The 16530-nt window shown below is 44.2% G+C and overlaps 1 protein-coding gene across 1 annotated transcript in view; it reads right to left on the reverse strand.

The window, feature by feature from the left end:
• The window catches only part of DNAH9 (dynein axonemal heavy chain 9), a 480799-nt gene that overhangs the window by 133246 nt on the left and 331023 nt on the right, over positions 1 to 16530 (reverse strand). The window contains exons 56-59 of the mRNA XM_090059292.1: positions 8064 to 8228; positions 5019 to 5159; positions 3708 to 3878; positions 1470 to 1592 (exon numbers count right to left, since the gene is read on the reverse strand). Coding sequence (XP_089915418.1) covers positions 1470 to 1592; positions 3708 to 3878; positions 5019 to 5159; positions 8064 to 8228 — 600 coding nt within the window. The remainder of the gene's footprint in view (positions 1 to 1469; positions 1593 to 3707; positions 3879 to 5018; positions 5160 to 8063; positions 8229 to 16530) is intronic.

Raw genomic sequence — 16530 nt, forward strand, 5'->3', positions numbered from 1 at the left:
ACTGGTCAGGGGGGATCAGCAGGTATTGGGGGAGTCCCTGTTCCCCCGTGCGCTGCCAGGAGTGACCAGGAATAACGGTCACAAACTGGCGGAGGGTAAGTTTAGATTAGATATTAGGAGGCGCTACTTCACAGTCAGGGTGGCTAGGGCCTGGAACCAGCTTCCAGGGGAAGTGGTGCAGGCTCCTAGCCTGGGGATTTTTAAAAGGAAGTTAGATGAGCACCTTGCCGGGGTCATCTGACCCCGGTGCTCTTTCCTGCTAAGGCAGGGGGTCGGACTAGATGATCTACCTAGGTCCCTTCCGACTCTAGCTACTATGAAACTATGAAACTATGGAATAGGGACAGGAACACCATACCGTCCACTAGGGAAACTGGCAGCCTCCATAATATATATATGTCATCAAAGTCGTGGCGGGCGAGGTTCTGAGGGTGCTACGTCACCCTAACGTGACGGTAGGGTGCGCTAGGGAGCTCACGGCCGTCCCTAGCCGCCGTGCCCTCACACCCCCCCAACTTGGGGATGTGCCCCAAGTGCCTGTACTGGGTCGAGTACCCATAGGACTATTAGGTCTGTGTTTCCCCGAGGACACTGGGCCAAGACAGTCCCTTCTCGGGGTGGTGGCAGCTATGTTACCCCCAGGCTAGCAAGTGTGCTCCAGGAAGGGGGTCAGCTGGACTGAGGCACCCCTAGGGAGGCACTCGGAGCCTGGAAGGTGGTTAGGCACAGGAAAGTGGGTGGCTCAACGCAGGAGCGCCCCCTACTGGCCCACCACAACATGTTCTATATCACGGGTCTAAGTGGTTCTCCAGGCATCCTACAGAACAGCACTCCTAGTCCTCCCCATGGTTTCAAGTGGCCATTAGACATGTAAGCAGCAGCTCAGAAAACCTCTCTGTTTATTTTGTTGATCCTTTCTTCATCTATCACTTCCTTAGGTGCAACAGATTGGACTTACTATGTCACTGAACCCAGTCACTACTGAGGGCAGGTCATTTAGTACCATTAAGGTAGCAGACCCCCACAAGGAACTGTTCCATTTTCCACAAGTTTCTGCCTCTCACACTTAGACGTTCATCTCAACTCTGAATTTTCCTACTTGTTCTTAAGTATCCTGTGAGGATCCCAAAGTCTTTTACAAATATTACTCAATTATTCCTCACAACACCCTGATAAAGGTGTGGGGACATAACTCACCTAGACAGTCCATTATACAGCCAAAAATAGATTACACAAATCTTGATTCCCAACCCACAGTCTTACCATTTAAAGTTATTCCATTCTTTAGGAATGGAACACTTTGTGTCATCTCTGAACTGTGGGCAGCCTCCAATTTATCAGATCCTATAGGGACTGATTTAAGGCCTATGATATTGAATAGAAGATTCCCATTTACTTCACCAATTTTGGATGAAGCCCTAGTGAATATAAGAGATATCAAGTACATTTACTTAAAGTTAAATAGTTACCTTGATGCCACCCCATGAATGATTAGATAGGAACTCTACCGGACTCGTGACTCCTAGCTGTAAGGGATAGCGAAGCAGGAAATCCAGTTCCACAATGTTAATTTCTTTATTCATCAGAAGTATCTGGAATGTCAAAAAACAGTGTACTTTAGAAAGGCTGGAATACAGCAGACTAGTTTAAGACATTACATGTCAGAATCTGTGGCTAAACTGTATGAAGCCCCACCAGCGAAATGGGATTGGTAAAATACATTCTAGATACTGTAAGAAACCATGGGAGCTGGAACAGAGCATCCAGTCCAGTACTTCAGTGGTACTGGTTATTAAAAAGGACTTGGATAATGACAAAGCCTGAAGATGTCACTGGCAGCAAATGGGAATGCCTGCTGTCAGAGAAGGCATGGATATTTCAGGGATTTTCTATTTCTTGCAGTATACAAAGTCAGGACTGGATGTCTTTCTAAAACAGCAGCTTCAATTTAAACAGAAGATATGGGCTTGATTTAGAAATCAGTGGGCGAGGATATCGGTCCTTGTGTGTGTAAGGTCAGAGTACGTAGTCACAAGGGTCCTTTCTGACTTTAAAAATCTATAGAATGACTGGTTGCTGTATAACCAACTAACTACTGGCTTTTGGGGGGCAGTACATTATTAATGAAAATATGTTTTTGGTTCACTGAAATATCAAAAACATTTAAAACTGGTAAGAGGAATTATTTCACAATCATGAGAAAGGAAACAATTAAAAAACCTGTATGCACTTTTGAATAGAATATACCAGGTAATACATCAGGTTTACTGGGCTCTGGTAGTTTATCTAGTCTAATATTCTTTGGCACTCTTTGTGAAACAATATTCAGAAGACACGGAAAACCAGTGGTACACATGGGAAGAAGAAGAGCAAGTTATTTATATCTCCTGAAATTTGGCATTTGAACAGCTGTGAGCTAAAGATGGTCTTGGACATTCATCTGATGAAAACTCTTGTTATGCATCTTTGATTTAGTTAGTCCATAATGTCCAAATGTACCTGCCTGCTGATTAACTTCAGACTAACATGAATAACTACCTCTCTCTGGGATATTCAGCCATCATTTATTTTTCAGGTTGTCAGGGAATGACTGCTGACTTTTACAATTGCCAAATATGAGATATAGAAAGGAGTATCTCAATATTAGCTCAAAGTCATTGTTTTGTTGTAAAAAAATCCTGGTTAACATAAGAACTTTTATGGATTCTGTTTTGTTATTTAGTTCAAATGGGAATTATGTTTTCATATGGATAAAAATAATCTCAACACCAAATTTACTTCACTTATTGTTAAGTGCAGAAACGTAATGTTCTTGAAAACTCAGAATAAATTCATTAAAAGTTTAGCATGGATTACCAATTTATGTGCTACCAAAAACTTTTCCTAGAAAAAGACATGTACACATTGGTGATGGGCATGTTGAAAATGTATACATATTTTGTGGGCAGAATTAAGGAAGTCTGTAAAAAGTATAAAGTTATTTTTTACATGTCAATTATTTAATGTACCAATAGTAACTATAAAGGGATATTTTTTATAAATTCCCTTTCCTGGTAACCTCTACACTTTGTAGCAATTAAGAATTTTGAAGTGTTATGTTTTTGTTATACAGTTTTTAATAAGGATTATATTAAAAATTAGAGGAAACTTAATTATACGTTAATATATATTTTGCAAAGGAATAAATGAAACTCATGCAAGATCTCTCCAAAGCCATGGCATTTTATGCATTAACTCTCAGACTGCTACTCATCATGCATAATTCATAGTAACTTTAACACATAACAACAGTCACTGTATAAGCATTTATATTAATTCAACCTCTAGATATAATATAGAAATTGAAATACATAATATGCATATAAAAAGGACTTCTACCTAGGACTCAAAAGGACTCAATCTAAGACAAAACAGTGGCAGCTAGCCATCTTTCTCTGGCCAAAAAACTTATCCATGAGGGCCAACCTTCAATCAACCAATACTGGTTGTCAACTTAATAGAAATCAAACACGCCACCTGTGATTACTAGCAGGGATAAGGGCAGAAAGAAGAAAAAGACAACATATTCCCAAACCAACTTCATTAGCTATTCTGAAGCTGAAGGCTGTGCAATTTCGCATTCTGTCCTGGAAGATAATGTACAATGTCAATAACTTGATTTTTAAAATAAGTGATTGAATGTATATGAAGCTGATCTTGCCTTTTACCTGGAAGGTAACTTGGGTGGTGTAGGTGAGTTTGTCACATTCAAAAAGCCCCCTTGTAGTATATTGGAACACAGAGAAGGTAATGCTATCAATGAGGTTTATTACACGCTCTTTGAGGTTCTCTTCTGGAAGGGACCTTTCAATGGCCTTCTGGAAAACAACACTGAAAGCCTGGGTTGTGAGACATAAGAAAGACTGTTTTATAATTCCTCTTTTAATGCACCTGGATGTTGTGTAACATTTCAACAGAGTAAATTAATTCAAGTGGGTTTTTAATTTCTAGTCTCAGAAATCATAAATAAAGTAAACCACCCAGTCAAGTGGTATCAGATGCCAGCTCTAGATAAAAGGGTAATGCGTCGGAAGCTAGGCCTTGCATTAGCTTGTTGGTGTGTTTAGTTGTTTTCTCTTTTTACAGGATAAGCTCTATCTTACAACTATTTGATGGGTATACAGTCATAAAACAATGACCTTGTATACATTCATTTGGGAGTGCGTAGACAAGCAAACTGAATTATTTACAGGAGATATTTCATGGACAAGGCATAGTCTCTCATAGGGATTATACAGCTCTATCTTTTCTGCACAAATTGAGCTGAAGGACAATGGAGTATTTAGAGGAAAAATACACCTAGTTGCAGTTGTACAAATTCTCTAAAAACATTTTTACTATTTTTACTGCCTGAATTCAGCAGAAGAGACAAAACAACAAAGGTACATAGTATCTAATGACCTGTGGGGGGGAGATTACCGGATAAGGCTCCCTCAAGGCATCTCCTGATGAGGAGGTAATATGACACATGAAGGTTTTAAAGAAACACCAACACTTCTGAGCTAAATGAGAAAAGACCCAATAGCCTTCAGAGCATACTGAACAGAACACATTACCAAGTTATCCAGCACAACTGAAAACATGACCATAACTTGATTAAAAATGAGAAGACTCCAACAGTTGGATCCTAGCTAATCTAAAATAACTGGCCACAAGTTAATGCCACTGAATAAATTAGATATAGTCACACTGATAGGACTATTTTTAGAATTTTACAAGCTACAGCAAAGAGAAAATGATGCCGCTGTAAATGGCACTCTAATTAAAGCACCTGCAGTGTCACATGCATTCAGCATCCTGTGCTTCAAAATGGCAGTGGGGGTGCTTTAACTAAAGCTCATTCTCACTGTAAATGGCATATTTCCCTCAATCTGGCCCAAGAAAACAAAATATTCTTTTCCAACATAGCTAGTAAATGAAACAATTAAATTATTCAGAAGAACATTTGGGAGATTTCTTTGGGCTTAAAGGGGTTATACCTTCAAAGAGAACTGGTACATTGGGTGGATGGTGTTGAGATCATTCATTATGAAGTAGAGCAGAGAAGCCCGGGCTGAAGCAGGCCGATAGTGTTCCCTTGCCTCATTTATCTTTGTTTCTGTCACTTTGGATTCCTGGACCTGTGAGAAAAGAAAAGACCAAAACAATTGTGAAACCAGAAAAATATCTATTTTAAGGTTGAATCCTTCTAATTTAAAAAAGTAGGAGGATGGAGAGACTGATGTTTCTCTACAGTCCCTGGTAAGGTTAGTACATAACAGGAAAATGGAGGACTAAAGAGCAAGTGAAATCCCCCTATGATCAGCATAAAATAATTCTTTGTACTATGGAGCAAAGAGATTTAGCCACTATGGATGGCTTTATACGTCATAAAGTGAGAACTTGCTCTATTAAACAACTAAGACATCCTTCCTTCCTTTTCATGCAGGTTTGTTTTCAGTCTAGTGATAGCTGGACAGACCAGAATATTGTTTATCCTAAGGATATCCTTATCCTTCCCTCTTTAGTCTTAGCTAGTTGCTTTGGGTTCTGTTTGGTGTGACAGTGTCAGAGGGTGTTCTGTCCCCTTAAGAGGGAACAGCCAGCCCTGTTGAGTTGGCTACTGATAAAGGAGTGTCTCATTGGGAACTTAAAAACCCCAGGAAGAAAAGCAGCAAGGCAGTGAACTGTGAGGGAACAGCTGTGAGCCAAGGACAGGCAGTGGGCTGAACTGCTTGCTGCATGGAGAAGCCAGACTACTCTGTAGGGCCAGAGCCACAGGGGTCCACTCCTAGTGTCCACAGGGGTCCTCTCCCAGTGTCCAGGACAGGACAACAGGATTTTTACTTGTGTGGACTGGCTGAGGAACTCCTCAGGGAGTAACCTGGAGAAGCCTGCAAGAGAAGCAACCCACCTACAGGTTTTATTACATGCTTATTAGGATTGTTCCCTGGCTTCCCTGTTTCTGGAATTAGAAAGTGTTTCACAAAGCATTTGACAATCTTAAAAATTTCCAAATGTAGTTTAGCACTCTCTGAGACCAAATATCATTGTTCCCCAGTTGTTTACTTTTAATAGGTCCCTGGAGGTTGCCAATAATAATCCCTACTCTTGGTTAACCAAAATTATTATTTTTTGTCACCAATTACTTTTTCCTTATGAATCACTTTTCCTCCTCCATTTATATGGTTAATAAATATAGGACACAGAATACATCTAGGCCTAGCACTGATCCTTAGCTGCCTTCACTATTAACCCTCTCCTGGTTGAGAATTGATCATTTACTACTCCTACTTCTGATTTCTTTCTTAAATAGAGAACAATCCAAAACAGATGCATACTGCCTGCACCTGTCAATAACAAGGATCCTGTTGTGAGTTTATCCCATTCTCTCCTCTGACCTAGTTTGTTTTAATTATTTTTTTACTACATTCTGCCATGTTAAAGAGGTATAATTTATCATTACAAAACTTACATTAAGCTATGTCTCCCCCACAGTCAACAGGGCTGCTCTCGTTCTGGGCAGTCATATCTGAGATAGCTATAACCTAGCTAAATCTGGTACCACTGAGGTGAAGATGTGGCTGCATGGGCTGTAAAAGCTGACACTGAGTTTGGCAGACTGCACCTGGTCAGTCCAGGCACAGGGGGACATACTACTGCCTGGCTAAGCCCTGAGCTCCAGGGAGTGGGTTGCGGAGGCTGCCTCTGGCTCCAGGGGCAGCTCCCAGCCACATGAACTCAGGGTTGGCTGTGGCTGGCACTCTCAGAAGGAGCACATGTGGGTCCAAGCCACTGGCTGGGGAGGCAGGAGCACACAGCCCAAGGCAGAGAGCAAGGAGCAGGCAGGTGTGGGGATGCAGGGACTGAGCACACCGGCACTTTCCTGTCCTTTGCTGAGAGCTCTGCAGGTGCACTGAGCACATCCCTGCACCACTGTAGTAACTGCACAGGGAGCAGCAGGCCAGGAGGCATGCCAGCGTGGACCCCTGCTCCACAGAAGCCCCAGAGCCAGGCATGGCTGGTGTCAAGCTGGGCCAGGCTTTGCCATTATACCAGGTACTGAAGGGGAACAGGGGCCCAGACAGCCCAATGTGGGATGGGATTGGCCGCTCAGTGGTGTGAAGGCAGTTCCCAGCCTTGGAGCTGCTGGCCAGTTCCTGCTGCCCTACACCCCAGCACCTTCACCTCAGCTGCAGGACATTCACTGTGGGGAAGCTGCAGGCCCCACTGCCGTTGTGATTACAGCTCCTGAGGTAAGGAAGAATAAGTATGGTATGACCACCAAGGGCCCCACCTCCCCAGCTGGTGGCTCGGATCCACACACGCTCCTCTCGGGAACATCAGCTACAGCCGACCCCAAGTTCCACGCAGCTGGGAGCTGCCTGCAGAGCCAGGGACAGCTCTCCCATGTCTTCCAGAGCTCACACCTAACCCTGTACCTTCTGCCAGCCTGCAGCTGGCACCCAGGGAAGTGTGGCGCTCCCCCTGGCTGCTGCAGGGAAGGCAGAGCAGGACAGGAGCAGCCCTGGACTAAGCTGCTCCTGTAGGGCTCAAATTGCTCTGTACCCGGACGAACATGTAGACATGTACCAGGAAGCAGTTTAATGAGCCTTTATTCACTGTGCAGTAAATTCAGGCATGTGTACATGCACCCACCAACAACATGGACTGGTTTAGAAAGCAAATGTATAAAGCAGGGACCTGCATGGTACTAAGCACCTGAGTTCCATGAGGATTACCGTATATCACTAACTAATGGATTCCAACCTGCCATCTGGCCTAAAATTCTGGGTTTAACTGAGGAACTGTAAAGTATTCAGAATTAACTGTAGTAAAAAACAAAATCAAATATTAATCTGGAACAATCTGAACTATCTAGATATAGTGTTTAAGTTTTATTGTCTTTATATCAGGCACTGTTAATTTCATTTGGTCTTAAAAAGGCCATTTAGCATACATAAGCTTTGAAAAATTAAACAGCTTGAAGCTAGCCAAAATAGGGACTGAAATGATTTACATTGGCTCTGACTTTGCCTTTTTACCTTTTCTTCAATTTCTGCAGCTGTCTGTTTGGTGATTTCCAAATTTTCCACCAAGGCTGTGTCTCCCAAGAAGTTCCCAGATGCTGATGAGAGCCGGGACAGCAAATTGTCCTCCAAGGTTTTTAAGGTGATTTTGAATCCATTCTGTTGCTTTGTGAGGTCTGACTATAATCAAAAGTGGAAATTTCAGCCATAGATACATATTAAGGGCAAGGATTATCCATTACCATGTTCGAAAGACACTTCCATTAAGCACTTTCACAGGCTAATATTTATAATAGCCTGTTTATTCTCAGTCTTTAAGTCTTCTGCCTGCAAGCAGGGCTCTGGAAATTACTTCCAATCCTAGGATACAGTTTTCTTTGAGAATCGAAGGACATGGGAATGAGATGTGACAGAAGAAGTAATCCCCTTAACAAGGATTGTATTAAAATTAGGGAAGGCAAACTAGCTGGGGAAAAAAGGCCAGGCACAGATCACAGTCACACATGCATGAGCATACACCAGAATTTCAAATGAGCACTTTACCCCACTAACAAACCTAACTAACTCAGTTTAGAGAAGTGTTTCTCTCAGTGTAGTACCAAGCTACTAACATGCTACTATTCCCCCCCCATCTGGGATTCCCCAGGAACCCCCAGTATCTGTGCAATCAACAGAAATCTAAGCAGTGTTGTAAAACTGGTTGAAGGTTAATAACTAAAAGTAAAGATGGCCAAACAACAGAAAACATACTTGTCTTCAAGGAGATGAGTTCAGAACATTCTTTAAACCATTTCATTCTTACAAGCAAAGTCTCTCACAATCAAAGTCACAATAACAAACTTGTTTAATTTCTACTATTATTTGTATTCAAGTAATGCTCCACTGTGCTAGAAGCCGCACATACAGAAAAGAGAAGACAGTTCCTCTGCTAAACAGACTGATATTAGAAAGACAAGACAGTCAATCAGAAATAAGTAAACAACTAAGTAGCTTGCCAAGATCCAGACCTTGTCAATAATTGTGAAATTTCTTTTGAGTATTCTTTCACAAAACAACTCCTCCCTTCAACAGCCTACCCTGTTTTTAGATACCGCTTACTATTAACCAGTAAAAACACAGGAAAACTAATAAATACTAGATGGCATTCATGATGAAACAAAGGGCATCTTTCCTTTCTCCTCTATTGCTGTTTCTTTCTCTGAATCAAGGTAGAAACAGATGTCACTTTTATGCCATGACTAACATTTTTATGGCAGAACAAAGGCCAAGCAAATACATGTTTATACCTCTCGTCACACCACAAATGCCCAAAATTTGTGGCCACAACACATGTGGTAACAATTTCTGCTACTTTGTTGTAGGAGACGTCTATTAGCTTTATGGTGTAAGACCATGGGCAGCCCAGAACTGCCTGCGGTCTCCAGCTAACTAAGACAGGCATTTCTGGGGCTTCAATCCTGGGAATACTCGCACAGGATCAAGCCTATCAGACTCTGGACTTCTTAACCAGCTTTCCCCTTACAGACACAGCCTGGCCAATCCCTGTGGTGCATCTCTGTATGTGGGGACCCCCAGCCTTTTCCTCTTGCAGAGATGGGCCCCGGGAAATCTTACAGATGTGTTGCTGTAATCAGGCAACACACTTCCCGCTATCCTGCAGGATCAGGCAGGACCCTGCTTAATGTAGGATAATGGGTCACGTGTTCCCCCAATGAAATGGATCAGCTGTAGTGGCACTGTAACAGGACCAGACCCCCAGGGGCAGCTGTGACACCCCCAGTGGCCATATGGCTCCTACCTGGCTCAATCTCTAAGACACCTTCCCTTGATTCCTCACCTGTCAATGCCGCCTTCTTATTAAAAGATTAAAAAAGGAAGGCTGCCCACGGGTCTCAGAATGAGCCCAAGTCAATTCCCACCAGCAGATCCCCCTCTCTCTCTGACGCCACTGATCACACCACTCTCTCCCATTAAGTGGGCCCTCCTGCGTGAGGGACTGGTGCCTCCTGAATCTGGGGGAGCACCCACAGAAGCCGCCGCCGGCTGCGGCCCTGTCAGGGGGGCACCAGCCCTACCGACAGCATCGGTGTCTGCCGTCAGGGGTGGCACATGCACCCCCTAACAGTTGCCTATGCTCTCCTGGCCCATATATGCCCCTCAAGGCAGCCATTACGTTATGGGTTAATCAAAGTCTCTGTACCTTCTCTACAGCTGTGCCCATGCCTCACAGATATCACTGTTCCAGCATTCCCTTGTTGTGACCTCAGCCGTCCCAGCCTCTGCCCCTTTTCTCTAGTTAAGCCTTCTAACCTGGGCCTAACCTGGCTTCTAGGCACCAGCTTTTACCTTGATTACCTTGGTTTTGGCCCTGTCCTCACCCTGCTCTGGGCACTGAGATTGCTTCGACTCTATCTGAGACCTCTAGTCCTACCTCAGACCTGCTCTGGCTCCATGCTCTGCCCCTCCCTGGGCTCTGGGGCCTCTGGCCCCAGTCTGCACCTTGAGTCTGCCCCTGGCAGGGCTCAAGGTGGTCACACGCCCCTTGGATGCTAATGAGACCTCCAAACTACCTCTTAGTCCCTCCACAAACCAGCAGTTAAAAACTCAGGAAGATGCCCTCTGCCTATAACACCATTTTTCAATTAGGTCTGAGGCCCAGCCCTAGCTCCTTGGCTGCATCACTCAGCTTCCTGAGCCCTATTTCTCTACAAGACATCCCCGTTCTACTTGCAGTAATCCCAGGGTAGTCCAGGCATCAGCCAGGAGCTTCTCTGTAGCTCTCTTGCCCTGTAGCTCTTCCCTCAGCAGCTCCCAGAGCCAGATTGAATGTTCTGGCTCAGACCCTGGGTTTATATGGCTGGCAGCCATGTTAAAGTTTAGTCCAACATTTTTGTCAGGCATGTCCAATTAGCCATACACTATCCTTGAATACCACTCCAATGCCCTTCCCTGTCTGATCCGCTGCACTGCTTTCTACTCCATGTCTTGTTCTCCTTGCTCAATTTACTGCTCCACCTTATGCTTCCTGCCCTGTTTTTTTTGTCCAGTCCGTTGCTGTGATTTCTGCTCCCTGTCCTATTCACTACTGTGCTATCTGTCCCCTCCTTGATCTGCTGCATGCCATAAGTGGTATGTGTGCCACAGTTTGGCCACCTCTGTACTAATATAATTAATGATAGGGTTACAAGATATTAGCCCTGGATGCTTGTGATAAGACACAGGCACAACTTCTATATATAACATCCCCAGGGCCTAGTGCAACATTCCTAAAGCTTCCAGTCTTTCTTATATAAAGATCAGAACAATTCAATTCCTATGTACCTAGAAAACATCAACATCTATACCAAATTACCTTAATTCTTGGTACTCCTATCATGATTATGTACGTTCTGGATTCTCTGGCACCATCCTTAACAATCCGGTGTAAGAACCAACTTTATCTGCTACCTCTGTCAAGGGCCCTTAAAGCATAACCTGCCCAGCCCCATCCAGTCTAAGAACTTCATGGGCGCATCTAGATGAATGTCCACATGTGTTTTGCAGACAAATAGCAGCATTACATAGTTGTGCTACAAACAGATGCCTACAGCTGTTTTGGCTGGATGTAGACTTCCTATTCCAGGTGCTAAAAGATGTTGCCCAGCTTGTCTAGGAGTTGTGGAAGACACCGTTCATTATGTTTTAGAATGTTCTTTATATAATGATGTAAGGAGAAAGTACTTATCACTGTTTTTGCAGAAACTGATATATTTTTCAAACAGAGAGAAATTAATTTGGCTCTTTCAGCAAACAGATGCATATTTAGTTAACTGTCTTGCAATTTTTGCTTATAAGGCTGAAGTGATCAGACTTAAAATCCTTTATTGTTGATCTGACTGATAAATGTTATCACTATATTTGATTTTACTGTGTCAACTGTGGACCTATGTACAATATTTTTATAGATTCATGATATGATTTATCACTATATTTATACTTTAACCATTAATATTATATTTACACTTAAGTTTGTTCATTCTAGGAGTAGGACTAATGTTTATATAATGGTTGGCTTTATTTTATTATTTTATTTGTATTTTTGTTATTTTTGTTTAAATTTATTTATATTATGGTTGTATGTTTGTCATGTTGATTTCAGGATCAAGGCTTTTAGCCAAAATCCTTAATAATAAATTGAAGCTCAAAATTTTATTTCAAAATTTCTTTCTTTCATAGTGCTGCTGCTACTTTTCTCTAGGGAATGTCCATGCAAGCATGCTCCGGTGTGTGGCAAGTTAACCCAGCTGGGGTAGAGAAGGCTGTGGCCAGCACCTGGGGTGGCTCCAGCAGCCTTCCTAGGTGTCCTGGGGTCCTCCCAGGGCTCCAGCAGTGATGATCCAGTTTCAGGTGGCACATGCTGCTGCCACAAGCACCACCCCACTTTTTTCTAGCTCGGGTTTTTTTGACACTGGAATCTCCCAGTGTCAAACCCCAGCACCACGCTGCAGATTAGCTGCACGAGGAATGCCTGCATGTGTGGCATGTGTGGTGTCCAGCACCACAGCAGATGGGTCTGTGGCACTGCCTATCACACATGTGCACTCATCTGGACATGCCCCCATGAGTTCAAGGTCAGTTTTCAGTCAGACCTGCTTTGGTCAATGCTATAACAAAGCCTTACAGGAGTTTTATATGCACTGATCAATGCTTGTAATAATCAATACTCCAGTAAGGCCTATACTCCCATTTGGCTTTATGAACCTCCCAAAAGCAGGTCTTTCCTGACAACAATTGCATGGATTATTCAGTCTATGCTGAGAGGCACAGTGTCTTTTCAAGAATGAAAGTATATTATGGATAGTTTTATTACAAATTCCTTTCTTAACACTATAAAATAAATCAAAGCTGTGCATCTGACATGCACTTCCGAGCATAATACAGCTTAGAATTTTTGCTACTCTGTATTTTAAGAGGAAAAAAAAATATTAGTGATCTTGGTATGTAGAACAACACTTTGAGAGAGAGAGACATTTGAATCTTCAGACAATGCTGAAGTCGTGCCACAGAGCACCTCAAAGAACTAGTAAAAGATATAGAGCTTTTCTACACTAGGGATCCAAACCAACTCCCAGTATGGAGAGAGAATTCATTGGAGCTGGATGCATCCTGAGTTCAGATCTGCTATCAGATACGAGTACACTGTCATGTATCTTAGTCCCACTTCTGGCATGCAGGTATTTAAACCATCTCCTGGTTATTACTTTGGTTCATAGTTTCTGTTGCAAGATAGGGACCAAATGGTACCTTGAAACAATACTGCACTTTCAGTTCAGGTAGGAAGACCTGTCCCAAGCATCCTGTCAGTTTGGTCAAATGAACACTTTTGTCCTGTTTTCAGCAAAGGTCCAGAACACATACTTAAAATGGGACTGTTACACACATGTGCACACACACGCACACACAAAGAAATATGGTCAGCCTAAGTTCAGGGCTACTCTACCCTGCTATCATGCTCCATTTGGTCTGTAAAGAAAGGATTTCAACCAGTTTGTTCATTAATAATAAATCTACCCTAAATCTCCTGAAATACTGGAGTAAAATATTACATATGCTATTTGCAAGTGTATCTTGTGTCGCCCCCACTGGCTGCACAATGTCAGCACTGCACACCCTTCACTCCAAGGTTTCAACATTCAAATGTATATACACATGGCTCTGAGTAAGTTTTTCTACCAGAACAAGCCTTCATATCATTAGGCCTTAATAACAGACAAAATAATTGTATTTCTTTATATGTACAACCATGGAGAGAAATTAGGTCTGCTTTACCTTCCTACCTCTGACCATGTCCAAATGTGCAGGGGTATTACACTTGCAGATGCACAAATTTGTGCCACAACACATGCCCTTGCACATGCACTTTGGTGAGCAACAAATTGTCACACTTGAAGCAAACTGCCCTTGCCCCATTCCTCCCAGTTCCCTGAGTGCTGAGGAGGCATGAATGAAATAGGAGATGCTCTGGCCAAGAGCCAGAGCATCTCTCTGGAGGACCAAGCCTTCATTTGTTCCCACGCACACTACTGTAGCATGCACTACAATAGTGAACACCGCAATGCTTTTTTTCTTAGGCTTTTTTTGTTTGTTTATTTTTGCTATTGGGAAATCCCGGTAGCAAATTTTGCCAATGTGCTTCAAATTTGCAGCATGAGGTACATGTTAATGTTCTGGGTGTGTAGTTTGTGATACCGCAAAGAGGCTTGCAGTACCACAAACTGCATGTGCCTGTATGTCTGGATGCAGCCTCTAAGGGCAAACAAGTTTTCAGCCTTTCCAAGACAGCATCCCTGTGCTCAACCCCATCCCACCCATTGTACCATTTGAGTGCAATTCTCCCCCTCCTGTTGCAATGTGTGCCTTTGTAGATATTCCCCTACCACTTTGGAATTTAGGAACTGTGAAGCAGTACTATCTTATTCTTTACTTATTATTGTTGGCACTGTATTTATGACCCAGATACCTTATTCTGGGTGGAACCAAACCCTTAGACCAACTATGACCTCTCCATTCAATAATAGGCAAATTCTGTTGATACACAGTGATAGCAGATAAGAATAATGCAGACAATTCCATATCTACCAGTCCTAGAGCTGACATCAGAGAGAAGGTACATCTGGCCAGTACACAAGCTTTACCCTGAGGTTCTCTCTTGGATGTCAGCAACCTGGAGGTCAGAGGACGAGGCCCACCCCCCTGCCAATGGGGTGGGTGAGATGGGCTGGTGGTGTGCCCTCTGTCAATGGTGGCCTCGGGTTCCCTTCTCAGGGACCCTTTGCTGTTCTGAAATCCCTTCTTTTGTATCTTTTTCGCTCTGTGATGACTCTTTATCCTTGGGCATCATTGATTGGTCTTCCTGTGGTTGTTATACTGCCCATGTTCTGTCCTATTAGCATATTCCTTTTTTCCACAAACTCATCACATTCACACACCCTAATTTGGGTTTTCTCCAGTTCTCCTCCTAATTTGCTCCATTTTCCATAACAGAAATCCCAAGGACTCTGCTCTTGGGAACTGTGACCTAGCGCCAATGCTGCAAAGTCCCTTATCTCATGTTATGGAACAGTGTGGTATATGTCTTCAATTTCCTACCCTGTGTGTCTGCTTGTTGCTTGCCTATGTCAGACACAGTGGGTCTTAATGCAACTGTCACAAACAGGCTTTTGGATGTAAGTTAACACTTGCTGTTGCCTTGGACTATTGTTCTAATGCAGGGGTTGGTAACCTTTGACACACGTGCTGAATGTGGCATGTGAGGCCATTTTGTTTGGCACACCACAGCCAGCCCCGGGTCTGGGTAGCTGCTGCCAGCGACAGAGCCCGGGGCTGCTCCCAGCAGGGCTTGCAGCATGGCAGCTGCCTGCTGGGATCAGCCTGAGATCCTGGCTGGCAGCAGCTCCCCAGAGCCGGGGCGGGCTGCAGCTGGGAGGCTCCAAACAGCTGTGCCAGGCTCTGGCATTAGCTCCACACTGGTGCATGCTGGCGCTCCTCAGAGCAGGCGGTGGAGGAGGGGCTTGAGGCAGCATAGCCCAGGTCTCTTCCTTGCTCCCAGCACGGAGGTGATGAGCCCAGAGCAGCTGTTTGTAGCCAGCCCAGGCTCTGGGCAGCTGCAGCAAGCAGCAGGCAGGCTGCAAACAGCTGTAAGCAGGCTGCCAACAGCTGCACCAGACTCCACAGCTCCAGCATCAGCTCTGTGCTGGTGGCAACTGTGTGTGCACCTTGGGGCGGACAGCGGGGCAGCACAGCCCACCCCAAGGTGCCCGTGCAGTCGCTGCCAGCACAGAGCTGATGCCAGAGCTGTGGAGCCCAGCGCAACTGTTTGCCTTCTTAAAGGGGCAGAATGTGGCCTCCATTGTTATTGCTATGTTATAGGCCAGGGTCTTGTGTTTCTGTTGTCATCTGTACGAGTGGACTGGGATGAGGCTACTAGGGGAGGAGGAGGCCTCACTGAGGCACAATATTTTGTACAGTCCCAGTGCCAGAGGGCGCAGTGACAGGGGCTGCAGAGCCCCAGTGCTGGAGGGTGCAGCAACAGAGGCCAACAGATCATCACAGGGACAATATTTATATACCACCTGCCAGGCATGGGGTGTGGTAAAGGGGAGGTTTTGGAGCCATGTCTCTAGCCATAAGGCTTAGGGTGTGCCATGAGGCACCAACCTGGAGTGGAATCCAAGAAGAGATCCAAGAATACACAGGTTCTAGTGGGGCTCAGCAGGACTGTGGCCACACAGAAACACGTGGGCAGCCTCCCTACTTGTTATCTTAACCAGCAAAACATGGCAGGAAGGATTAGAAGGCATCCGCAGGGCGAAGCTGGCATAGTCATGGAGCCCTAGAGGCATCATGGCCATCCCTGGGGACCCTGTGCCATGATAAACAACGTGACTATGCATCTGCACAGGTAATGGAGGAAGTCTCCCTAATTCTGGTTGTCTACTTCAGG

The sequence above is a fragment of the Crocodylus siamensis genome, chromosome 8 (genome assembly GCF_052110815.1).
Source record: "Crocodylus siamensis isolate JL-2025a chromosome 8, ASM5211081v1, whole genome shotgun sequence".
Classification (NCBI taxonomy): domain Eukaryota; kingdom Metazoa; phylum Chordata; order Crocodylia; family Crocodylidae; genus Crocodylus; species Crocodylus siamensis.